Source organism: Cervus elaphus, chromosome 19 (assembly GCF_910594005.1).
Source record: "Cervus elaphus chromosome 19, mCerEla1.1, whole genome shotgun sequence".
NCBI classification, from domain to species: Eukaryota; Metazoa; Chordata; class Mammalia; order Artiodactyla; family Cervidae; genus Cervus; species Cervus elaphus.
Genome location: NC_057833.1, coordinates 78,135,562 through 78,162,689, shown reverse-complemented (window position 1 = coordinate 78,162,689; position 27,128 = coordinate 78,135,562). Strand labels below are relative to the sequence as shown.

The 27,128-nt window shown below is 45.0% G+C and overlaps 1 protein-coding gene across 4 annotated transcripts; it reads left to right on the top strand.

Annotated features, from left to right (window-relative positions):
• On the top strand, positions 1-25,740 carry GET1 (guided entry of tail-anchored proteins factor 1). Of its 4 annotated transcripts, none has more exons than XM_043874388.1 (5): positions 1-184; positions 7,778-7,943; positions 8,918-9,013; positions 12,042-12,156; positions 14,171-15,071. In XM_043874388.1, the coding sequence occupies exons 1-5, from the start codon at positions 83-85 to the stop codon at positions 14,205-14,207; spliced, it is 516 nt and encodes a 171-aa protein (XP_043730323.1). In that variant the 5' UTR covers positions 1-82; the 3' UTR covers positions 14,208-15,071. The 4 variants fall into 4 exon arrangements, with proteins under 4 accessions (XP_043730323.1, XP_043730325.1, XP_043730324.1 ...); XM_043874389.1 differs by having other exon boundaries at positions 2-184; positions 8,946-9,013; positions 12,029-12,156; XM_043874387.1 differs by having other exon boundaries at positions 3-184; positions 8,946-9,013.
• Positions 25,741-27,128: the final 1,388 nt, after the last annotated feature.

Genomic DNA, 27,128 nt, shown 5'->3' with positions numbered 1-27,128 from the left:
GTACTCACTGCGCACGCGCGGCCGTCGGCGTGGTCCCCATGGAGCTGCTTTAGCAGACCCGGCGACGCCGCTAGCTTCCGAGATGAGCGCTGCAGAGGCCGACCGCTGGGCGTGGCTGCTGGTGCTCAGCTTCGTGTTTGGGTGCAATGTGCTCAGGATCCTCCTCCCGTCCTTCTCCTTCTTCGTAAGTGGCTCCCTGGCCCTCCAGGGACCGGTGGGGTCGCAGCTTCGGTCCTCGGCCAGCCTGCGGTGGACTTAGGTGCCTCCAGCTGGCCGCCTGAGGGCCGGATTCAGCCTGCTGAGGCGTCTCGGTTGGGCTGTTCTGTGTTCTAAGATGTTTTTGAGTGTGCTAGCGTTTGGGTACAAAGCCTTACCCCTAAATCTGGATTTCTGGATTCTCGGTGAGAAAAACAAACCATCATAACCTGCCCACACTTGGCCACGTTTTCACGTGGCAGCAGCCCTAAGCCTGGAGTGCTCAGTGCCTTTCTGCCCGCCTCCCCCCTCATTTCCGTTATCCTTTGGCCCCTGGGGGCAGAGAGCAGCCTTCGGGTGCTGAGGGCCAGTGCCCGCAGCTCGGCAGCCGGCAGCCGGGGCTCCGGGAGGTCCCGCCTTGTCGTGTGCTGTGTCTATTGTTCCGGGTCCCAGGGGACGGGTCTCAGGGTGCAGGGGCCCCCATTCTTGGGACGGGAGGGGTTGGAGACAGCACAGACAGAGAATCTCAGTGCTCTTCGTGTTGTTTCCCGTACCCATAGAAGCCACGGCCACCTGGGAGCCCATTGCGGGGCGTTTTGCCCATCATGAGTACAGTTCCTCCTGTTCAGTCGCCAGGACTGCAGTCGCTGTCATCCTATCTTCCTCTACCTCCCAGGGGAGGTGTCTGGCCCAGAGTCTAGTAGTTGTACTAAGTCATCCAGCTGGTGGCTGATGGCTGTAGAGTTGATCTTTGGTTTGTGATTCTCCAAGGTCTGCCCTTCTGGATCATGAATATGGATGGGGTTGGGTGGCACATTTGATGGGAGGTGTGTGTGGGAAACGTAGGGAACTGTTCCCCGGGGAAGGGCGCCCTCTGTATGCCCACAGTGGGACTGAGGAACTGTCTGACTCACACCCAGACTTCAAAGGTGGGGTGCACCCCACTGTAGCAGCATCCTGGGAACTCAGTTCTGCTCTTCTCTCCTGATATAAATCTGCGGCGGTGATGGTCGGGTATTTAAAGCTAGACAAGATTTCTACTTCTTTTTCTTTTACTCTACCCGGGAAAAGACCCTGATGCTGGGAAAGATTGAGGGCTGGAGGAGAAGGGGGCGACAGAGGATGAGATGGTTGGATGGCATCACTGATTCGATGGACATGAGTGTGAGCAAGCTCCAAGAGATAGTGAAGGACAGGGAAGCCTGGCGTGCTGCAGTCCATGGGGTCGCAAAGAGTCGGACACGACTGAGCGACTGAACAACAACTGGTATCCACTGAGTGCCTGTTTTATGTAAAACTCTATTCTAGGACCTTACCACCCAAATTGCCCTGTGTGTGTGCTAAGTCGCTTCAGTCGTGTCCGTCTTTTTGTGACCCCATGGACTGTAGCCCACCAAGCTCCTCTGTCCTTGGGATTCTCCAGGCAAGAATACCGGAGTGGTGGTGGTCATTTCCTCCTCCAGGGGATCTTCCTGACCCAGGGAACGAACCTGCATCTCTTCTGTCTCTTGCTTTGGCAGGTGGGTTCTTTACCACTAGCACCACCTTGCCCTGAGGCATGGGGATTTCTGTCTTAATCCCATCCCCTGTTCAGAATTTTTCCTGATGCTGTCTTGTCTTTAAGATGATGTCCCAAGTACTTAGCATTGCATAAAATACCTTGAAGAACAGGCCCTTGTCCACGTTTCTTTCATTTGATTTTTTAAAAATTTGTGGTAAAATATGCATAGCATGAGATTGAGCACTAACTATTTTTAGGTTAGGTTAGTGTTCACATCAGGTGCAGCTGTCACCACCGTCCATTTCCAGAACACCTGCGGCTTCCTAAACAGAGACTCTCTCCCCACTGACCAGGGGGAGTTAGCCCCTTGCCGCTTCCCCCAGTGCCTGGCAACCACCAGTCTACTTTCTGTCTCTGAGTTTGACTCTTCTGGGCACCTCGTATAAGTGAAATCATATTTTTCTGTCTTACATTTCATGTCCTTTGCTGTCTGGTTTATTTCTTCACTCAGCATAATGTCTTTAGGGTTCATCCCTGTTGTAGCCTGTGTTAGGATTTCCTTCTTTTTTAAGGCCAAATAATATTCTGTTGTATGTGGAGTAGGAAATGGCAACCCACTCCAGTATCCCTTCATGGAAGATTCCATGGACAGAGAAGCCTGGAAGGCTATAGTCCATGGGGTCACAAAGAGTTGGACACGACAGAGCGACTGAGCATGCACTTACGTATATACTACATTTTATTTGTTACTCATATTTTGATGGACATTTGGGTTGTTTCCACCTTTTGGCTGTTGTGAGTAATGCTGTTGGAACGTTGGTGTGTAAGTGTTTATTTGAATCTGCTTTCACTTCTCTTGGATAAATATCCAGAAGTAGAATTGCTGGATCATACAGTAATTCTATTTTTATTTTTTTTCGAGAAACTGCCATACTGTTTTCCACAGCAGCTACATCATTTAAATTCTCATCATTTCAATTTCTCCACATTCTCCATCACTTGTTATTTTTTTCTTTTTGGATAATAGCCATCCTAATGGATGCTGAGTGGCTTATCTTCACTTTCCTAATGATAAGTGGTGATGAATACCATCTTATGTGTTTATTGGCCATCAGTATATGGAAAATGTCTATTGTGATCTGTGGCCTTTTTTTTGGCCATGCCACATGGCTTGTGGGATTTTGGTTCCCTGACTAGGGGTTGAACCTGGACCCTCAGCCCTCTCAGTGAGAGCTAGTGAGTGGAGTGCTAACTGCCAGACCATCATCAGAATTCCTTGTGGGCCATTTTTTAATGGGGTTTCAGGAGCTGTCCCTAGGAGAAGGGTGCCCTCTGCAGGAGCGCCTCCAGAGTAAGGGGCTATGTTTTCAGAGTTGAGTTAGGAGGTGGCTCAGACAGGGTTTCCCTCCTAGTTTAGTCAGTAAAGAATCTGCCTGCGGTGCAGGAGACCCGGGTTCAATCCCTGGGTCAGGAAGATCCCCTGGAGAAGGAAATGGCTACTAACTCCAGTATTCTTGCCTGGGAAATCCCATGGACAGAGGAGCCTGGTGGGCTGCAGTCCATAGGGTTGTTAAGAGTTGGACATGACTGAGCGACTAACCCTTCACTTCTTCCCTCAGACAGTAAAGAATCTGCCAGCAAAGCAGGAGACTTGGGTTTGATCCCTGGGTGAGGAAGATCCCCTGGAGAAAGAAATGGCTACCCACTCCAGTATTCTTGCCTGGAGAATTCCATGGACAGAGGAGCCTGGCAAGCTACAGTCCATGGGGTCACAAAGAATTGGACACAACTGAGAGACTAACATTTTCACTAGAAGTTCTTTACATAGTCTGGATATTAACTCCTTATTAAATATATGACTTGCAGGTTTTTCTCCCATTTTGTGTGTTACCTGGCACACCTATAGAATCACCTAGATTCTCCCAGCGTACCCCATCTCTTTCCACCTTGTGTTGGCTGCTGCTGCATAGTCGCTTCAGTTGTGTTTGACCTTGTGTAACCCTGTGGGCTGTAGCCTGCTAGGCTCCTCTGTCCGTGGGATTCTCCAGGCAAGAATACTGGAGTGGGTTGTCATGCTCTCCTCCAGGGGATCTTCCCCACCCAGGGATCAAACCTCATATTAGAATCACACACAAAACTAATCTCAGTTGTTCAAAGAGGCTGTTGGTTTTGTATTCCTCAGTGTATTGTTCCTGGGCTTCCCAGGTGGCTCAGTGGTAAGGAATCCACCTGCAATGCAGGAGATGCAAGTTTTTTTTAAAAATTAATTTATTTTTTAATTGAAGGATAATTGCTTTACAGAATTCTGCTCTTTGCTGTCAAACCTCAACATGAATCAGCCATAGGTATACATATATCCCCTCCCTTTTGAACCTCCCTCCCATCTTCCTCCCCATCCCACCCCTCTAGGTTGATACAGAGCCCCTGTTTGAGTTTCCTGAGCCATACAGCAAATTCCCGTTGGCTATCTATTTTACATATGATAAGTTTCCATGTTACTCTTTCCATACATCTCACCCTCTCCTCCCCTCCCCTCATGTCCATAAGTCTGTTCTCTATGTCTGTTTCTCCATTGCTGCCCTGCAAATAAATTCTTCAGTACCATTTTTCTAGATTTTGTATATATGCATTAGTATACGATGTTTATCTTTCTCTTTCTGACTTACTTCACTCCATATAATAGGCTCTAGGTTCATCCACCTCATCAGAACTGACTCAAATGCGTTCCTTTTTATGGCCGAGTAATATTCCATTGTGTATATGTACCACACCTTCTTTATCCGTTCATCTGTCAGTGGACATCTAGGTTACTTCCATGTTCTAGCTATTGTAAATAGTGATTCAATGAACAATGGGATGCGTGTGTCTTTTTCAATTTTGGTTTCCTCAGGGTATATGCCTAGGAGTGGGATTGCTGGGTCATATGGTGGTTTTATTCCTAGTTTCTTAAGGAATCTCCATATTGTCTTCCATAGTGGCTGTATCAATTTACATTCCCACCAACAGTGCAAGAGCACTCCCTTTTCTCCACATCCTCTCCAGCATTTATTGTTTGTAGACTTTTTGATGATGGCCATTCTGACCCATGTGAGGTGATATCTCATTGTAGTTTTGGTTTGCATTTCTCTAATAATGAGCAATGTTGAGCATCTTTTCACGTGTTTATTAGCCATCTGTATGTCTTCTTTGGAGAAATGTCTGTTTAGGTCTTTTTCCCACTTTTTGATTGGGTTGTTTGTCTTTCAGGAGATGCAAGTTTGATCCCTAAGTCAGGAAGTTCCGCTAGAGATGGAAATTGCAACCCACCCCAGTGTTCTTGCCTGGGAAATCCCATAGACAGAGGATCCTGGCGGCTACAGTCCATGGGGTTGAAAAAGAGTAGGACACAACTTAGCGAGTAAACAAACACAAAAATAACAGCTGTAAATAAGACCTGTCATCATCTCCAGCTCCTTCCCCAAGCTTATACCAAACCTAAGCCCTGCAGCTACCACATTCTCATAAGAAATTATTGCTGCAGTCTGCACATGCATGAGGCTTGGCCTTATCAGGTGGCTGTTTGTCATTCAGGTGAAAGATCCTGGGTTTGTCCTTGGACCCAGGTCATATCCTTTTGCTGCATCCTGCTGCTGTATAGCCTCTCTAATCCCAAGCCAGTTGTTGTTGTCATTCAGTCGCTAAGTTGCGTCTGACTCTTTTCAGCCCCACGAACTGCAGCACACCAGGCTTCTCTGTCCTTCACCATCTCCTGGAGTTTGCTCAAACTCTTGTCCATTGAGTCGATGATGCCATCCAGCCATCTCATCCTGTGTTGCTTCCTTCTCCTGCCCTCAATCTCATCAGTCTTTTCCAGTGAGTTGGCTCTTTGCATCAGGTGGCGAAAGTATTTCTGCTTTTTAATGTGCTGTCTAGGTTTGTCATAGCTTTCCTTCCAAGCAGCAAACGTCTTAATTTCATGGCTGCAGTCACCATCTGCAGTGATTTTGGGGCCCACGAAAATGAAATCTGTCACTGCTTCCTCTTTTCCCCCTTCTGTTTGCCCTGAAGTGGTGAATCAGTAGGGTAACCACCACAACAATCAAAGAATATCCCTGTGACTTCTGAAAGTCCTTTTCCCCACCCAGCAGTTTTCTTGATTTACAAAGTTTAAGCAGCATCTATGAACTCCTTCCTCTTACCATGATTCTGTGGTTTTTAGAGCTACTTCGGCACATTCCTGTGTTCTTCTCTAGGGGGGGTCTGGCCGGAGTGTATGTTCTTTGGTTAGAGTGGAGGGCAGAGGTCGGTCCAGCGCAGAGGACCAGACGAGTAGAGTGGAGGCTGCGCAGTGGTAAACACGGTGTGCTGCGGCAGGCGCCCTCTGCCGACCGGAGGGCCTCATTACTCCGGTGCCGGAAAGGGGCCCGGTGGGGCGCTGAGGGGAGGGGCGCGTCTGCGGGCCTGGACCTGGAGAGTCACCCCACTGTGTGCCGGGCAGCGGGCATCGGGGCTAGACGTACAGACTCAATTATTGTGCACCTGCTATGTTCCAGCACACTGAAATATGTTAATATATTTTAAAAAATGGAAACAAACACAGATGTGCAGAAAAGTTCAATAGAAAGAACTGGATTTGTTTCCCGAGCCATTTGAAAGTAAGTTGTCAACCTGAACACCCTCTTTCTCTTTCCGCGATACTTTTGTGTATAAACAGCGGCCTTGTCCAGAGCCCAAACGTTAGGTAGGATCCTCCTGTCCCGTTGAGGGTTCTCTGTCCTGATGAGGTCCTTCCGAGCAGAAGGACCCTAGTCAGCACTGTGTGTAGCACATATTTGTCACGCCCCTCTTCTGGAAGGAGCCTTGGTCCCACCCTGACTTGTGCGGCTGACATTCCCGGGGATCGCAGGGCATTGGTGTTGCACGGTGGCGTTCTGTGGATGTCTCCGTCCGATGTTGGCGGGTTTGTCACATGAAGGATGCTGTGTTTCATTACATCTCATCAGGTGCTGTGGGCATGGATTTGGGGATGTACATGCGTCACTCGGGGCCAATCCCGAGGGATTCTCAGTCCCCTAGGAGGTCGCCCGTGGACCTCTGTGCGCCGGTGTGAGAGTGGTCCCCTCTCTCTCCCCTCACTCTCCCGGGACCCTCACTCGTCCTGGTGGGTTTGGCACCACCTGGCAGCCACTGCCATCTGGAGTCCGGGCCGCTGGCGTTCCCGGCAGGTTTGTGTGTGTGTGTTGGGGCGTGGTGCCTGGGAAGGGCGTCAGGGGTGGTGAGAGTGGGTCCCCTCCACTATCTGGGAGCTAGGAACACCTTGGGGAGGGCGCCTGGGCCAGCTGCTTCCCCTGGGGGTCCTGGCTGTGCAGGTGTATCCTTTGCAAACGTTTATGTCTGTTATTTCTTCTGTGTATCTGGAAAGTCACGTGTCTCCAATTTTAATCTACCCCTGCAGGACTCATTCTAGTTCTCTACGGATTTGTATTTCTCACTCCCTTTTCTAACACTGAGGACACTGCTACCATTATCCTCAGTAGGTTTACTTGACTAGCTCAATGCTTTGTAAATGATCCTCGGTCTCCAGCACCATCCCATCCCTCCCTGGGGCTCTGACACCATGATAGGCTGGGTTGCTTCTTCCTGTCACGTATGCCCCCCTCACCTGCTCATGCCAGGCAGCTCCTCTGTAGGAGTGCTGTCTTCACCAGCCGCCACTTCATCCCTGACACCCAGCATCCACCTCTGCCCTAATTGAGGACAGAATTGAATTCTTAAGGGCAGGAAGAGGATGCGGAATCCTTGCCGCCTGAGTGCAGCTCTGAGGGTGGAATCAGTGTTCACTCTATAATCACAGTTTTACAGTAAAATTGAAGGCTATGTACACTTGTGTTGTAGCAGTGGAAGGAAAGGCATAGTTGTCTGGAGACTTGCTTGCAAGGAGTCTTTATCTGTGCGGTAATTGTGGGCAGCATGCCCAGTACTTGCAGCAGAGCCAGGCTGTGGCGGTAAAGGGCAGCTCGCCCAGGGGCAGGAGGCAGCAAGCCCATAGGATGGAGGAGGAGGCGGGTGACAAGGCCCTGACCCCGCTGTTTCCTCTCCCAGATGTCCCGGGTGCTGCAGAAAGATGCAGAGCAGGAGTCCCAGATGCGAGCCGAGATCCAGGGCATGAAGCAGGAGCTCTCCACCGTCAACATGATGGATGAGTTCGCCAGATATGCCAGGCTGGAGAGGAGGATCAACAAGATGACGGATAAACTCAAAACTCATGGTACTGTGCTCAGCTGTAGCCTGGAAAGCTTTGTAAGAACTGATTCACAGAGAAGCCTTTATATGAAGATGCATAGCATACACTCTTTGAGTTTCAATGTTCTGATCCTGATGCAGAGTTTTAAGTTGTCTGGAAGAGACCTGACAATAATTCTTATTTTCTTCTTAGTTTGCTGGTGAACCTTTGCTTTCTAAACACAGAAACCTGGGAATTCCCTGGTGGTCCAGTGGTTAGGACTCTGCGCTTTCACTGCCAGGGGCCCACGTTCCATCCTTGGTCCGGAAACTAAGATCACGCAAGCCTCACGGTGTGGTCAAAAAATTTTCTTTAAAAACTCAAAAAACCAAACAAAAAAACCTACACAGAAAGCTCTAACATCCTGTTAGATTTTCTTCATTCTCTGTAGGCTGATATTCCCAAATTCACTTTTCTGAGAGAAGCCCAGGAAAATCTTATAGTGAATTTTCAAGGGCTTTTGTGAACACTCTCTAAGAATTGCCTAGGAGTCTCCTTATCTGAGTGTTGACTTCAGGGTGGGGATCAGGTCTTACTCAGCCACTGTTCCTAACTCTCTCATGGGATGGAGAGGAGGTCAGCCTGCGTGCCAAGAGTGTGCGTGGCTTGTAAAACACGCCGAGGGGGCCTCCCCAGGCCTGAGACAAATTAGACTATGGATTAATGTCCTGTGTGGGCTGGGAAGTCTGGAAAGAAAGTATGGTTCTGTTGGTTAAGTGCGTTGTAAAATGAATCTCTGATTTAGATGAATAGTTTTAAGAGTTTTTAAAATTAAAGCTTCATATCTTATAATCTGTGATTCTATTTTAAATAATGGTATAGTGGATGATTTTTAAATTCCATTTTATATTTTCTAAGCGTGTTGAGCAAATGTTGCAATACATAGTTAGAAAATATTTAATGAGAGGAAAAAACATTTCTGTGTTCTTGAATATTTTCTTCATTTTTTTTTTTTTTAGGACTGATATCATTTGTTTTTCCTTTCAGTGAAAGCACGGACAGCTCAGTTGGCCAAGATAAAATGGGTTGTGAGTGTTGCCTTCTACATATTGCAAGTAAGTGTCCTCTTGTGTCAGCTGGGGTCTTTGAAGTCCTCCAAAACCATGTGACCCAGAATCCAGGCCTGGGAATTCAGGCTTTCCCACTTTCGTCTGCTGGCTGGTCCTGCTAGTGTGTGACTCTGAACACTGAATTTTTGTTAGACTTAAAAAAAAAAACCCTTTCTGCCTCTTAGTCTCTTTTAGCTTTTCTCTTTGTTGTTCAGTCACTAAGTTGTGTCTGACTCTTTGCAACCCCATGGACTGCAGCATGCCAGGCTTCCCTGTCCTTTACTATTTTACAGAGTTTGCTCAAACTCATGTCCATTGAGTCAGTGATGCCATCCAACCGTCTTATCCTCTTCCGTCCTCCTCCTGCCTTCAGTCTCTCTCAGCGTCAGGGTCTTTTCCAGTGAGTCAGCTCTTCACATCAGGTGACCCAAGTACTAGAGTTTCAGCTTCAGCATCAGTCCTTCCGGTGAATTTTCAGGGTTGTTTTCCTTTAAGGTTGACTGGTGGTTTGATCTCCTTGCTGTCCAAGGGACTCTCAAGAATCTTCTCCAGCACTACAGTTGGAAAACATCAATTCTTCAGCGCTCCACCTTCTTTATGGTCCAACTTTCATATCTGTACCTGACTACTGGAAAACCATAACTTTAATTATACAGACCTTTGTCAGCAAAGTGATGCCTCTGCTTTTTAATATGCTGTCTAGGTTTGTCATAGCTTTTCTTTCCAGGAGCAAGCATCTTTTAATTTCGTGGCTGCAGTCACCGTCCGCAGTGATTCTGGAGCCCAAGAAAATAAAGTCTGCCACTGTTTCCACTTTTCCTGCATGTATTTGCCATGAAGTGATGGGACAAGATGCCATGATCTTAGTTTTTTGAATTCTGAGTTTCAAGCTAGCATTTTCACTCTCTTTCACCCTCATCAGGAAGCTCCTTAGTTCCTCTTTGCTTTCTGCCATTAGAGTGGTGTCATCTATATATCTGAGGTTGTTGATAATTCTCCTGGCTACCCCCTCCAGTGTTCTTGCCCAGAGAATTCCATGGACAGAGGAACCTGGAGGGCTACAGTTCATGGGATCTGTAGTCAGACGTGACTGAGCTTTTCTCTTTAAGAGTTGTTAAACATTGGAATTTTTTTAGCACATGAGCTTCTCTGGAGTTCTTTCATGTTGCAGTGTTGGGGGATCAAGTCAGAGAGCTTATTATTTTTTCATCTTCCTATTTGCTTTTATTTATTTTTTTATTGGCAGATAATTACTTTACAATGTTGTGGTGGTCTCTGCCATACATCAATGCAAATCAGTCATAATTATATAAATCTTATCTTCTTCCTTTTGAGCCTCCATTCCGCCCCTGTAGGTCATCACAGAGTGCCACACTGGGCTCCTTGGGCTACATAGCAGCTCCTCACTAGCTGTCTGTTTTACGCATGATAGTGTTTCTATGTCAGTGCTGCTCTCTCTTTTCCACCCTCTTGTTCCCCTGCTGTGTCCACCAGTCCTTTCTCTGTTTCTGAATCTTTATTTCTTCTCTGTAATAGGTTCATCAGTACTATTTTTCTAGATTCCACATACAAGCGTTAATATTTGATATTTATTTTTCTCTTTCTGACTTACTTTGTATAACAGGCTCTAGGTTCATCCACCTCACTACAACTGACTCAAATTCGTTCCTTTTTATGGCTGAATAATATTTCATTGTGTATATGTACCACCGCTTCTTTATTCCATTCATCTGTCGATCGACATCTAGGTTGCTTCCATGTCCTGGCTATTGTAAGTAGTACTGCAGTGAACACTGGCGTGTGTGTGTGTCTTTCTGAATTGTGGTTTCTCTGGGTATATGCCCAGCAGTGGGATTGCTGAGTCATACGGTAGTTTTATTCCTAGTCTCCAAACTGTTCTCCATAGTGGCTGTACCAATTTACATTTGCACCAGCAGCGCAGTAGGGTTCCGTTTTCTCTACATCCTCTCCAGCATTTGTTGTCTGTTGCTACTGTTGTTTAGTCGCCAAGTCATGTTTAGTGCGAAGTCTTTTGCGACCCCACGGACTGGAGCCCACCGGACGCCTCTGTCCATGGAATTTTCCAGGCAGGAAGAACACTGGCATGGGTAGCCACTTCCTTCTCCAGGGGAATCTTCTGACTGAGGGATCAAATTTGCGCTTCCTGCATTGACTGGCAGATTCTTTACCGTCTGAGCCACCCAGGGAAGCCCTTTATTGTTTGCAGTTGATAGCTTACTTAGACAATATATTTTCTAAGGTGGTCAGTGATGTGGTGGTTGCTTGTCACCCGTGCAGATGACGAGTAGCTGTCTGTTCCAGTCAGGGGACACCATATTCTCACCCACGTCCAGCACCATTGCTTCCCAACTTTCTCACCTGGTGGATCTTTCCTTGTTTCATTTCTTACCCCGGCTCCTCTCCCTCCACCCTGAGGTTGTGGATGGGCTGCACAAGAGGCTGGAAGCTGCTTTAAGTGATCTCCGAGTGTCGGTGCTGGGAGCCCTGTCTCCACAGTCCCCGTGGTCTGGGGCGTGTGAGGACTCTGATCCTCGGGCAGTGGCACTTTGCTACAAGAAAGGTTTCACAGGGGCAGGAGTTACAAGAGCCACCCTCTTAGGTCTGGTCACCTGGGTGGCATTTTCAAGACCGTGGAGAGGACGGAAGACAGCTGATCGAACGCTGCTGGGAAAGGAGGAGCTGTTGAACTTCACAGAGGGCTGACTGCTGCGCTTGGGTTGGGGATGGGAGGACTAGCTAGTTTTCTCAAGGGTCCGAGAGACATCACTTTTGTCATAAACGAGGTGTATTTAGCATAAGCTGGCCACTTCAAGGAGTTGCTAAATGGGAAGAGGACACGTACACTGTGGGAGACCTTGGATAATGTATCCGCTAATTTAATCGTGTGTGTGGATGGTGAGGACTGGATTGGCCGGGTGTGAGGTCACTGATTGGAAGGGTTTCCTTAGTTTGTCTTCCTGTTTCCTTGCCTTCCGTGGTGGTGGGTCGTGTGACGGGCAGGGTGTCTCCGCAGGCCGCCCTGATGGTCTCGCTCATCTGGAAGTATTACTCTGTCCCTGTGGCTGTGGTGCCAAGCAAGTGGATAACTCCCCTGGACCGCCTGGTAGCGTTTCCTACGAGGGTCGCAGGTGAGAGGGTTCTGGCAAGCGTGGTCCGGGAGTGTGGCGAGGGGCGAGGCGGGGGCGTGGCGGGGGAGCATGCGGGGGTGTGGCGGGAGCGTGGTGGGGGGCGTGGCTGAGGCTGATGTGGGGCGTGTGCAGTCAGATGACCTCACCCTGCGCCTGAGATGAGCAGTGCTGCGTCCACCCCCCCACCACGAGGCTTGCAGCGAAGAAGCCAACACCAGGAGAATTTACTTAGCTAGTCCAGCATGACTGAACTGTGGATTAGCAGAGCTGTAATTCAACCCAAACCTGCCTCTGCAGTCCAAGGCCAATACCATGGTCTGATACCCATTTATTGAAACACCACTTCTAATTCCCAGATTCAGTGGCTCCTTTTGAGTTCACACTATGCTTAGTCCCTCAGCATTTCCTGCTGTTGGCCATTCTTTCAGTTTAGAAAGAATTTTTTTCGGATGTTGAAATCAGCCCATGTCATGGGAATCCCCTGGCAGTCCAGTGCTTCCACTGCTTGGGGCTCGGGTTCAATCCCTGGCTGGGAAACTAAGATCCTACATGCCGCGTGGCATGGCCAAAAAAAGAAAAATTAGTGCATGTGTTTGTAGAATGAATAGAAATATCAGAAAAAAAATTTTTAAAAGACTCATTAGCTATGAATATCCCTTAAATACATTGTGGTGTATTTTTTCCAGTCTTCTTTCCTATATATTTTTATACAATAAAGGTTATCTGGCACATACAATTTTTTACCCTTCCTATTATTTAAGCCTTTTCCCACATGGGGCTTCCCTAGTGGCTCAGACAGTAAAGAATCTGCCTGCAATGTGGGAGACCTGGGTTTGATCCCTGGGTTGGGAAGATCCCCTGGAGAAGGGAATGGCCACCCATTCCAATATTCTGGCCTGGAGAATTCCATGGACTGTATAGTCCAAGGGGTCACAAAGGGTTGGACACAACTGAGTGACTTTCACTTCCCACATGATTAAATTTCTTCACATTAGGAGACTGAAATGCTGCTGGTTATGCTGAGAGGGCAGTTTACTAAATTTCTTTTTTTTTTTTTTTACTGCTATGTTTATTCAATGAAAAGAAGTACATATAAAAGTGTACACAGCTGAGCATTCAGCTACACACGTAGAAGGACGATGGGCTTACAACCTATCTATAGAATTTGGTCATTTGATGTGCTTTTCCTTACTGTTTCTCCTTCAGTCTTATTTCTTTTTTTTTTTTTCCCATTTATTTTTATTAGTTGGAGGCTAATTACTTTACAATATTGTAGTGGTTTTTGCCATACATTGACATGAATCAGCCATGGTACTAAATTTATGAAGGAACTTTGAGTAGCTGTTCTTCATTTAGGTATGTTATAATTTATTAATTTCCCTGCTAAAGGACATTTGTTTGAGTCCTGATTGTTGCCGTGGAGTGGCCGCTGTAGGACACGTGCTGCTCGGCCAGTCTCTGGTTGTGATTTCTGGTCACACTGGAGGTGAATTACTGCATCAGCTTAGCCAACCCCCTTCCTTCCCCTCCTCTTCCCCATTTCTGGATTCAACCAGGAGGGCATGGCCGGTGATTCTCAGTGGTCCTGAGCCAAGGAGCTAAGAGGCCACCCTTCCAGGCACCTTGTGGCCTGCCGTCCTGTCTCAGCCATCAGTGGGGCAGGGAAGGCCCGGGTAAACATTGCTCCGTGTTTGTAATGCTTTTGTGAGAAGGGAAAGACAAGTGGTCTGAGAGGGTGGTCCTATAGTCAGTTAATACCATAAATAATGATGCACAGCTCTCAGGCAGGAGAGAGAAATGCAAATCATTGTTTTTTGTTCTGAATAATTCCTGCAGGTCCGTGAATCGGTAGAAAGCATGATCAGTTTGAACCCATAGAACACAAACTTAGACCTAGCCCAGCATGACTCAGAGAGGACTGGCTTGCTCCATTTCCCAGAAGTCAAAGGCAGCAGGGGCAGGAAATGTGGGCGGCACTCCTGCATGCTCTCATGTTGAATTTCTTTGTTTTTAGGTGGTGTTGGAATTACCTGTTGGATTTTAGTCTGTAACAAGGTCGTGGCTATTGTGCTTCACCCTTTTAGCTGAAAACGAAGATGAATTCAACTACAGCACTTTCAAAAACGAATTTTCACTTGGGAGGTTACAAGTCTGATTTATACTTTATTTTTTTCTTTAAAGAAACACAAAGCCACAGATTAGTTGTTGTTGAACAGGTTTGTTCTTGGACTTCATGTTGAGATTCTTAGAAGAATCACAATTTTCTATACTTGTCATGGGCCGTGAAGGTCAGTCTCACACGTGTGCACTGGCCACTGTGGCACCAGATTTGTGACAAGAAGTGCGTGACGTTGTGGGCTACACATTGTTACTTGTGATCTGCATGCGTGACATGTTTTAAAGGTCATCTTGCCAACTGGAAAGTCAGACTTTTCTAATAACATAAGTGCTTTAAAGAGTTGGAGCTATTTTTAATCCCGATTACCAAGTAGCTTAATTTTAATACCACTACTAGAATTTGAAAATTTGTGTTTTAGTTTCATGCAGTAGTACCGGGAGAGTAACACTGACAGTGCTGTTTTCTTCCTCTGTTTCAAATGTCATTTGTTGGGCAAACTTTCAGATATTATCTACTTATTTGAAGTGAATGTTTCATTGCTGTGTCTTATAAATGTATTCATGAACCCATAATGCATTGTTTTATGCTTAAACTGTGTGTTTTATAAAGTATTTCCAATGAAGGGTATTTTTTAAAGCATATAATTTTTATGCTCTGTAGAATGGAACAAAGTTAAAAAACAAACTAGGACCCCTGATTAAATTCCTTTGAATGACTGCGTGTTTGCCCCATCAAGTACAGTTCTGCTAAGTATTTTTTAAAACACTTTTTTCTAATTAAAATTTTTGCAAGCGCGTGTGTGACTTCGTTCCTTAGGGCCACTTTTTGCTACGACTGATCTGTGTTAGGAGCTTGCACCGATCACTAAGTGGGACTCAGCCCTGTAAAGCCAAATTCTAGCGTGAGTTTTTGTTTTGTTTTTAAGTTATTTATTTATTTGAATTGAAGTATGATCGCTTTACGATGTGTTAGTTTCTGTTGTACAACAGCGTGAGTCAGCCATCTGTAGACACGTATCCCCTCCTCCTCGGGCCTCCCTCTAGGCTCTGAGCTGAGTGCCCTGTGCTGTCCGGCAGCGCCCACTGGCTGTTTTACACGTGGTGGTGTGTGTACGTCATTGCTACTCTCTGTCTGTCCTGCTCTCTCCTTCCTGCTATGTCCACAGGCCCATTCTCTACACGTGTCTCTGCTGCTGCCCTGTGGGTAGTTTCATCGGTACCCTTTTTCTGGATTCTGTATATATGTGTTAATATGTGATACTTGTTTTTCTCCTGACTTCATGCTGTATGACAGACTCTAGGTCCATCCACAGCACTGCAAATGACCCAGTTTTTTCCTCTTTATGGCTGAATACTCCGTTATATATATGTACCACATCTTCCCTATCGCTTCCTGTCTTCTAGGTTGCTTTCATGTAGCACGAGTTTTAAAAAATCATGTGAGTATCCTTGTACTCCCTGATGCTGTGATGAGTAAGCTCATTATTATTTCTGCTGATCATGCTATGAAGAGACCAAGCACTGTGTTGCTTCAGCTGGGCATCACCAGAGCGGGTTTCAGGTTCCTCTCAGACTCACTCAGCCCCAGGCTGCCCCAGCTCTGGGAGACGATGCAGAATGGGTAAGACAGCCGTGCTTACGGCCAACACCAGTGGCCACTGTCCGGTCACCTCACAGGGTGTGTTTCAGCCGCAGGGGATGAGCCGCTGACCTCGTCCTCATCAGTGGAGGCGATTACAGCAGCACACGGAAGCTGTGGGGTCTCGGGCCCCTTGGAAGCCACATGCCCAGTGTGATTTTATGAGCTGCAGGCGTAAATGGCAGGTGACACAGTCCACAGTCGGGTGGCCAGGTACCCACCCCAAGCCCATCCTGGGATCACTAACCCATGAACGTCTCCTGGGCTAGACCCTCATTTCTCTGCTAAGGATATAGTCTTTCTGCACGCATTTTGACAAATTTCACTGAGGCTAGAAGAAAAGGTTTATAAATCACAGCTGTTTCCTTTTTCCACATACATTAATAGTTTGTGAAGATTAAATAGGGGGTATTTAAATGTCTGTATGTTTCACATCCTTGTGGTTTTTGAAAAGTGGTGGGTTTTTTTTTTAATATTAATGGTAAATGTGGGACTGAATTCAAAAGATACAAAAAGATGTGATAAAAGTACATCTTCTAAGCTTTTGCTGTCAGGTCACTCAGTTTTCCAGAGTTGTCATTGCTACCAGTTTCTTCCAGTGATATTTCATACCTTTATGAAAATTGATACATGTGCTTTTAAAATAACTTTTTAAAAGTAACACCTAAAAAACTCTCCACAAAAAGTTTTATTTATTTTTTTAAAATCCTAGCTGTAAAGTACAGAAAAGGAACTAGCAAGCGAAGTCTCCCAAGATTCCACAGAACTGGGACAGTGGTGTCACTGTTTGAGCTTTTCCTTTCTAAAATTTTGTGGATAGCTTTAGATTTTGTGCTCCTATTAAAAATTACTGGATATGGTTTATAGCTTCACATGAAAATAGACATCTGTCTCATTTAAAATACATCTAAAGTGGGACTGCCCTGGCGATCCAGTGGTTAGGATTCTGTGCTTTCACTGACAGGCCAGGGTTTGTTTGTTCCCTGGTGGGCGAACAAAGATCCTACAAGCTGCAGAATGCAGCCAAAAAAAAAAAATTCTAAAGTTCTCTTCATACCAGTTTGGTTTGCTCTAGATTTATGATAAATCAAGCAGGGAAATCTTTTTAGATACAAATCCATACAAATCATTTTTGTATGTGGAAAGTGAAAGGTGAGAATGAAAAAGTTGGCTTAAAGCTCAACATTCAGAAAACTAAGATCATGGCATCTGGTCCCATCACTTCATGGGAAATAGACGGGGAGACAGTGGAAACAGTGTCAGACTTTATTTTTTTGGGCTCCAAAATCGCTGCAGATGGTGACTGCAGCCATGAAATTAAAAGAGCTTACTCCTTGGAAGGAAAGTTATGACCAACCTAGATAGCATATTAAAAAGCAGAGACATTACTTTGCCAACAAAGGTCTGTCTGGTCAAGGCTATGGTTTTTCCAGTAGTCATGTATGGATGTGAGAGTTGGACTGTGAAGAAAACTGAGTGCCGAAGAATTGATGCTTTTGAAGTGTGGTGGTGGAGAAGACTCTTGAGAGTCTCTTGGACTGCAAGGAGATCCAACCAGTCCATCCTAAAGGACATCAGTCCTGGGTGTTCAGTGGAAGGACTGATGCTGAAGCTAAAACTCCAGTATTTTGACCACCTCATGCGAAGAGTTGACTCATTGGAAAAGACCCTGGTGCTGGGAGGGATTGGGGGTAGGAGGAGAAGGGGACGACAGAGGATGAGATGGCTAGATGGCATCACCGACTTGATGGGCATGGGTTTGGGTAGACTCTGGGAGTTGGTGATGGACAGGGAGGCCTGGCGTGCTGTGATTCATGGGTTCACAAAGAGTTGGACATGACTGAGTGACTGAACTGAACTGAACTGAACACAGTCTGTTACTGGCACAGATGCGTGGAATGCTACCTCAGCTAGTTTACTCTTCCTTAACATGGCCAGACTGTTTGGCCTCCCATGATTTTTCTTATACACAGTCTGTGGGGGCAGTGTGTGTGTGTGTGTGTGTGGTGTGTGTGTGTGTGGTGTGTATCTGTGTGTGTGCACATGCAAGTGTGTGTGATGCCTCTTCTGTCCAATCTATATTTTGTGTGCTAAGTTACTTCAGTTGTGTCCGACTCTTTTGGAACCCTATGGTCTTGTAACCTTGTCAAAAATCAGTGGACTATAAATACATGGATTTGTTTTTTGGACTCAGTTCCGTGCCATCCATCTACATATCATTCTCTTACCAGTTCCACGGTGTTTTGATTATTGTTGCTTGGTAGTAAGTTTTGAAATTAGGGAGTGTGAAGCCTTCGGCTCTTCTAGGTCCCTTGTGATTTCAACTGAATTTTAGAATTAGCTCTTCAGCTTCTTCAATGACATTAGCTGGGATTCTGTTGCCACCTTGACATTATCTTTCAGTCCTTGTACACAGGGTGTCTTTCCAGTTATTTGGATCTTTAGTTTCTTTCAACAATGTTCTCTAGTTTTCAAATGATAGACATTGCATATCTTTTGTTAAATTTATGCATTAGTATTTTATTCTTTTAGTGCCATTATAAATGGAATTGTTTTAAAATTTCATTTCAGATTTTTTGTTTCAGGTATATAGAAATAGATTTTTGCACATTGATCTTGTTTTATGCAACCTTCAGCACTCCTATAGCAATTCCAATAGTTTTTTAGTGGATTCTTCAGAATTTTCCATGTATAGACTGTGTCACCTGTGAATAGGGAGAGTTTTACTTCTTCTTTTCTAGTTATTGCCTTTTATTTTTGCCTAATTGCTGTGACAGGGATGTCCAGTGTAGTGCTGAGAAGTGATGAGTGTGGGTTCACTGCCTTTTCCCTCGTCTGGTTTGGTGTCAAGTCTCATAAGAATGAGCTGGAGAGTGCGCCTCCTTTTTCCGTATTCTGAACTAGCCTGCCTAGGGCCTGGATTGTTTATTCTCTGAACATATGAACTTGCTGGTAAAACCTTGTCTGAGTTTTCTCTTGTTTTTATTGGAAGATTTTTAACTACTGATTTCAATGTCTATAGTGATTCTAGGGTTAAATATTTCTTCTTGAGTCATATTAGGCATTTTAGGGTAGGGACTTAGAAATTTCTTGTCAACTTTCGAATATATTGGGATAAAAATTTTTACAAATACTCTACTGGTGATGGTAAACACGTTTTAAAGTTGTTGGATGTAGTTTCTGTGTATGTCCACTAGGTCAGAATTACTAGTTGTCTTATTCAAATCTTTATCTTTACTGCTGCTTTTTAATTTGCTGAGCTGTCCATTACTGAGAAAGATATGTGAAAGTCTGCTATTGTAATGTAGACTTATAGTTATGTCGACTTTTGCTTTATGTTTTTATGTTATTATTGTTTTATGTTACATATGCTTTATGTTTTTAAGTTATTATTAACTGTATGTATGTTTAGGACTCATATGTTGTCCTGGTGAATTGAACTCTTTATTGTGTCTTGATAACCCGTGTTATCTCAAGTAACAATTTTTGCCTTCATGTCTTTTTTTTTTTTTTAACACCAACTTTCATTTGGATGGTATTTGCCTGGCAGACCTTTTTTCACTCTGACTTAATTTTAAGATCTTTTTGACTTGTACCATTTTTAAAGTCTTTATTGAATTCATTATAATATTGCTTCTGTCTTGTTTTGGTTTTCTGGCTGCAAGACCTGTGGACTCTTACCTTCCTGACAAATGAAATATTTTCTGCCATATCAGTAAGCAATGGATGTCATAGTCTTCAGCAGTTACAGCCCGCAGGTAAGTGGGTGAGCCCCGAGGGGACTCAGAGGAAAAGAACGCCTGCCGTCGGTGCAGCCATCAGAACTACAGCCTCTCCGTATGCTGAGCCCTGAGGAAGCTCAGGATGTGAAAAACACAACATGCTGACCCCAGAGAGCTGAGATGTATATCAAAGGAATGATTTCAGTGAGCCCAGATTCTTGCCATACACAGAAAAGCGCTAAATTCCTTAACTTAGGATATCTGGTTTTCTTTAATTTACAAAAAACTTGTTATGTTCAGACTACCTGCCCTTTGTTGCAAAGCTTCTATGTAACCTGGCTCCTCCCCCACATCCTCCAAGCAGTCCTTTCTGAACGTGCTACCTCCTAAGCTCAAGACCTAGAAATTTTCACTGCATAAAATGTAACTCTCAACTTTTAGGTCACATGTACTTTTTTCAGTTGACATCATGGACGGGGGATCTAACTTGAACCCCGTGCATTGGAAGTTGAAGTCTTACCCACTGGACCACCAGGGAAGCCCCACCCTTTGACTTTCTGTATCTCAGTGGCTTAGATATGTGTACAAAGAGCACATGGCTGTATTTAAAAAATCCAATCCATATTGCCTTTTAATTGGAACATATAACCCATTTATACTTATTGAAATTACTGATATATTTGGATTTGTCATATATTTTGTGTTTTTATTTTTTTTTTTATTCATTGCACGTTTTCCTGTTTTCTTTTTCCTCCTTATTTGCTGTTTCAGGAGAACTTATTCTTTCCTAGCCCTGTGTTTCTTTGTATCTCCTCTAGTACACACACAGTACACTTCCTGTCCCCAAATGCAAGTGGGTTTTACCCCTGAGAAATGGAATATTTCCTGTCATATCAGTAAACAAGGCTGTCACAATTATCAGCAATTGCAGCCTTCCAGTGTAAGCCAGTGAACCCTGTGGGAAGTCACGAAGAATACCTGCCATCTAGGAGCCATCAGACTGCAGCCACTCCCTACTCTGAACCCTGAGGAAACTCAGGATGTGAAAACAAAAGGTTCTGGCCCCAGGTAGGTGAGGTGCATATCGAGGGAATGATTGCAGTGAGCCCAGACTCTTGCATCTTCCCATTCTTAGAAAAGTGCTCAATTCCTTAACTTGGGATTTCTGGTTTTCTTTAAATCAACTTTTGATGTTCAAACTTTGTGCATGCTCAGTCACTTCAGTCATGTCTCGTTGAGACCCTATAGATTATAGCCCGCTAGGCTTCTCTGTCTATGGGATTATCCAGGCAAGAATACTGGAGTGGGTTGCCATACCCTCCTACAGGAGATCTTCCTGACCCAGGGATCAAACCTGCATCTCCTGCACTGCTGGCCGATTCTTTACTGCTGAGCCATTGGGGAAGCCTGGTGTTCAGACTGCCTGTCCTTTGTTGCAAAACTTCTATATAACCTGGCTTCTCCCCTTGCCTCCTTGGAGCAATTCTCTCAGGGCTACTTGAGGTGCTGCCTCCTGGGTTTAAAGTCTTAAAAATTCTCAATGAATAAAACATAACTCTCAACTTAGGCTGTGAATATTTTTTAAGTTCACACCGCATAACAAGCAACTCTGGGACACCAGCTTGATGTCCAACAAGTTAACTCAGTTCTGACAAACTTTACCTGGAGATGGTGTCAGGTGCCACAGGTGGTCTCAGCACCATAACACTGCCCCTTCCCCTTCCCCCACTTCAGATGCCAATCCCAAGTTCAGGTTGTCACCAGTGCCTCTGACCGATCAGTTAAATATCAGAGGTTCCCACAGCCCTCTCCTCAGCAACTGCAATTTGATTAATTTGCTAGAGCTGCTCACAGAACTCAGGAAAACCACGTACTCAACTGTTTTGCTGTTCAGTTGCTAAGTCATGTCCGACTCTTTGTGACCCCATGGATTGCAGTACACCAGGCTTCCCTGTCCTTCACCACCTCCCAGAGTGTGCTCAAACTCACGTCCAGTGAGTCGGTGATGCCATCCAACCATCTCATCCTCTGTCGTCCCCTTCTCCTCCCACCTATCTTTGCAGGGACTTTTCCAGTGAGTTGGCTCTTGGCATCAAGTGGCCAAAGTGTTGGAGCTTCAGCTTCAGCTTCAGTCCTTTCAATGAATATTCAGGGTTGATTTCCTTTAGGATTGACTGGTTGGATCTCCTTGCAGTCCAAGGGACTCTCAAGAGTCTTCTCCAGCACCACAGTTTGAAAGCATCAATTTTTCAGCACTCTTGCCTTCTTTATGGTCCAGCTCTTACATCCGTACATGACTACTGGAAAATCGATAGCTTTGACTGTACAGACCTTTGTCTGCAAAATGATGTACATTTACTAGTTTATTACCAGTTTTATTATAAAGGATGGGATAAAGAACCCCAATGAACATCAAGAGGAATGAATTCATAGGGCAGGGGCTTCGTGCCTTCTCCGGGCATGCCAGTCTCCCCAAATCTTCATGGGGTCACCAACCCAGAAGCTCCCCAGCCCTGTACTGTTGGGATTTTATGGAGGCTTCATCATGTAGGCATGATTGTCGTTAACTCCACTTCAGCCCCTCTCCACTCAAGACAGTGGAACGCACGGCTGACAAGGTCCAAGCTTCCAGCCATGGCTCGGTCTTCTTGGTGAACAGCCCCCACCCAGGAGCCATTCAGGAGCCACCCAGAGTCAATTCATAGAACAAAAAACCCTCCCATCACCCAGGAAATGGCAAGGGCTTTTCAAGCTCAGTGCCAGGAGCTGGAGTCAAGGACCAAACACCAGAACAAAAGATGCCCCTGGTGGTCTCATTATTGGAATCGCCAGGGTTTCAGGAGCCTTGTGCCAGAACCAGGGGCAGAGACCATTACATGTTCTCTGTTTAATCTCACGGTTACCTTTTGTTTTTCACATCTGTCTCTCCCACATGTTTTAAACTCACTTGACTTTTGCTTTAGTGCTTACACTAGAAAATTTATCAGTGCTTCAAGTGACTGCTGACTCCTCATCAGCAGTGTAAGGCTCACAACACTTTAACTCCAGTCCTTTCCTCCCAGTGTGTATGCTATGCTTGTCATAAACTTATGTGATAGATACAGGATACTTCAGCTGTATCTTACTTTTTTGCAAGTCCATGAGGGATCAATTATATAAAACTAAATTCCTTAACTTGTTCATCCTACTGTATAGCACAGGGAACTCTGCACAATGTTATGTGGCAGCCTGGATGGGAGGGGATTTTGGGGGAGAGTGGATACATGTATATGTATGGCTGAGTCCCTTTGTTGCCCACCTGAAACTGTCACAACATGGTTAACTGGCTCTTTCCCAATACAAAATAAAAAGTTAAATAAAAAACAGTAATGTCAGGGCTTCCCTGGAGGCTTGGGAGTAAAGAATCCATCTGCAAATGCAAGAGACACGGTTCTGGGAAGAGCCCACATTCTCCGGAGCAACTAAACCTGTGCCATAACTACTGAGCCTGTGCTCTGGACCCCAGGAACCACAACTGCTGGGCCCAGATGCCATGGAACCTGTGCTCAGCAGCAAAAGAAGCCACTGAAGTGAGAAACCCATGAGCTGCAGTTGGAGAGTAGTCCCCACTTGGTGCAATTAGAGAAAGGCCAGCTCAGCAGTGAAGACCCAGCACAAATGAAAATAAATACAAAATTTTTAAAAGCAGCAAGTCACTTAAAATTACACATTTACTACTCTCTTGCATACGAGACCTTTTAAACGTCTCAAGTGACTTTTCTCCTGCCTGAAGTTTATATGTTAGGACAGGGTTCACAAAACACTATTTGCAAAATCAGGCAGCAGCTGGACTTGGCCTATAGGCTGAGTGTGTTTACTGGAATGCAGCCATGCCCTGAGATGTCTGGGCTTACTGAAATAATTCCTTTGATATACATGTTTATTATCCAGGGCCTGTATCCTGTTTTTCTCCATCCCGAATTTCCCTCGGCCATCAGGGGCAGCTGCAGTGGCTGATGGTTTTCTGGCCCCAGCATCCTTTGTTTACAGAAATGGCAGATGACATTCTTTGTCCACAGTGGTTATAACACTAACATGTTAATAACTTGCAGAGCTGATCCTAGTATCTATTGTTCCTGTTGGTTCTCTTAGCACTTTGTTTTCTCATGTCTTTCTCTTACCACTCTTGGGAATTTCTTGAGGCCTGGATCAAAGCTAGCTTCTTCCAGAGAGGGTTTGCATCTCTACTGCCCTGGGGGTACCACTTGTCTCGATCACTTTAAACTTTAGATTACAAATACCGGGTAACCATATAGTTAAGGCTATGGTCTTTCTATTAGTCATGTATGGATGTGAGAGTTGAACAATAAAGAAGGCAGAGTGCTGAAGAATTGATGCTTTTGAACTGTGGTGCTGGAGAAGACTCTTGAGAGTCCCTTGGACTGCAAGGAGATCAAACCAGTCAATCTTAAAGGAAATCAACCCTGAATACTCTTAGGAAGGGCTGATGCTGAAACTGACGCTCCAGTACTTTGGCCACCTGGTGGGAAGAGCTGACTCATTGGAAAAGACCCTAATGCTGGGAAAGATTGAAGGCAGGAGGAGAAGAGGGCAACAGGCAATGAGATGGTTAGATGGCATCACCAATTCACTGGACATGAACTTAGGCAAACTCTGGGAGATGGTGAGGGACAGAGAAGCCTGCAGGCTGCAGTCCATGGGGTTGCAAAGGTTAGGACACGACTTGGTGACTGAACAACCACCACCCAATTCAGGCTGTCCTGAGGATGAATGCTGATTACGGTTACAGAGTTTCAGAGTTTAAGACAGTTTGGGAGCTCATGGAGGCTGGATGTCCCCTTATGTGGGAGGGAACTCCTCTGAGGCTCCTCCTTGGGCTGGTTTTGTCCTCTGGGTTTTATCCTGGAGGCTTTTTGGATACTTATCAAATGCCCCGTGAACTAGAAATGTCCCTGCCATATCCATTAACAGAGGACGCTGCAGCCACGGTGTTTCAGCCTCCCCAAGATGAGCGCTAGAGGAACAGGATGCCCGCCATCTAGTGGTCAACTGCTGCAGCTGCCCTGACAGTGCACCCTGAGGAGACTCAGCATGCGAAAAAACACAGGATCCTGGCCTCAGAACAAGTGTGCATCAAAGGAATGATTTCAGTGAGCCCAGACTCTCATATGTAGGTGCACTAAATTCCTTAACTTGAGATGCCTGGTTTTCTTGAACAGTCATCTTTTGATGTTCTGACTACCTGGTCTTTGTTGTGAAAACTCCTATATATCCTGGCTTCCCACCTTGCTTGCCTCTTCAGAGCAGTCCCTCAGAGTGACTTGGGATGATGCGTCCCAGGCTTAGGTCCTCAGTTTTGTCTGTGGAATAAAGCATAACTCTCAACTCTTACTTTGTGCTTTTTTTTTTTTTTTTTTTCAGTCGACAACCTGTTAGGCGGAAGCTGACTTCAGAGCCCTCCTTCCTGCCTCCCTGGTGCCCACTTTCCTGAGTGTTTACCCGCTCAACAACTGATCAAGAAACATGTTTATATAGTTACTATGGCATTTTTAGCCTTTTTACAGCAGGAGAGCCAGAGGACCTTGTATACCAGACTACATGAAATGGCTCTCTTGTTTTTATTTTGAAACCTTTTTTCCTCTTGTTTACAAAATTGTGTTCATTATAGAAAATCACAGTTAAAAAAAAGCCAAGAATAAATTTAAAAATTGGTCACAATCTCATTCCTCAGAATTAAAAATTTAGCATTTTACTTTATTACTCTAACTTCCTACACCTATAATTTTTAAAATAAGATGAACTGAAAATAACCATCTTAGTTTATATTAGATTATATTTTAAAATATTCCCTACAGAGGTTCTTTTAGATTGCTCTGATTTAATGTTATGATTTGTGCTTCTATTGTAGGTAGGCATAAGAAAAGGTTCCCCTGAAATTCTCCATCTGCTATAAAGCAGGAGTAGGTGTTGGAATATTGTAATATTACTCTGTACACCATTTCATTCAATCCTGCATATTCATTAGAAGAACTGATGCTGAAGCTGAAACTTGAATACTTTGGCCACCTGATTCAAAGAGCTGACTCATTGGAAAAGACCCTGATGCTGGGAAAGATTGAGGGCAGGAGGATAACGGAATGACAGAGGATGAGATGGTTGGATGGCATTATCAACTCAATGGACCTGAGTTTGAGCAAACTCTGGGAGATGGTGAAGGACAGGGAAGCCTGGTGTGCTGCAGTCCATGGGGTTATAGAGAGTTGGATACGACTTAGCACATGAACACCACCACCACAACCATTTCTAAGAATCCTTTTAGTACATTTCTCCAGAATGTAGAGCTGAGCAGTTGTATAATGTCATGTGCATTAGTGTGTCTCCCCCTCTAGAAGCCTCTGAGAATCCTAACTCTCCTCCCTCCCTCTCTCCCCTTATCTTTTTTTTTTATTCCCCTCTATGATTTTCATAAAGATCAAAGCTTATGCCAATTCTAGTATTTATCTCATCTTTGGTTTTAAATATAGTTCTTTTCCAACCATGACTTCTGTTTCCTTTGGAAAATTTATTTGGCTATTCCCAGTTTTCAAAAGGGTGTTGCTAGTAATAAAACTCATATTTTATGGTGAACATAAACATTTCCTCTGCCCAATTGGGCCTTCTCTCTCCCCTTTGGTGTCTGTTGTGCGGTCTACATTAACCAGACCTCCTTAGGAGATAACATTCCTTCTTAATCTCAGGAAGGATCGCCACTGCTCAGGAAGATAACCTCCCTTCTTGATGTTACAAGGTCATGGTGATTCACTGTTTGTACGTGCAGATCTGGATTGTGTAAACTATCAACAGTAGATAACCCTTTGATAGATAACCCTTTGTCTCAAAAACTTACATAACTTACATAACTGCACAAAACTTACATAACTGCACTTTGACCTTTAGTGGGTGGAACAGTCCTAGAGCTTTCTGAAAGGTTGTCTACAGGTTTTAATCCTCATCTTGGCTTGAATGAAGTTTAACATTTCTTAGATCGACTACAGTCTTAGATTAACAATATTAAACACCAACCCATAAACATATTTGGAAATAATATGGTCTAATTATAAAAAAGTTACCCTTGTACATACATTACTTTGCCAACAAAGGTCTGTCTAGTCAAGGTCATGGTTTTTCCAGTAGTCATGTATGGATGTGAGAGTTGGACTATAAAGAAAGCTGAGTGCCGAAGAATTGATGCTTTTGAACTGTGGTGTTGGAGAAGACTCTTGAGAGTCCCTTGGACTGCAAGGAGATCCAACCAGTCCATCCTAAAGGAAATCAGTCCTGACTATTCATTGGAAGGACTGATGTTGAAGCTGAAACTCCAATCCTTTGGACACCTGATGCAAAGAACTGACTCATTGGAAACGACCCTGATGCTGGGAAAGATTGAAGGCGGGAGGTGAAGGAGACGACAGAGGATGAGATGGTTGGATGGCATCACCGACTCAATGGACATG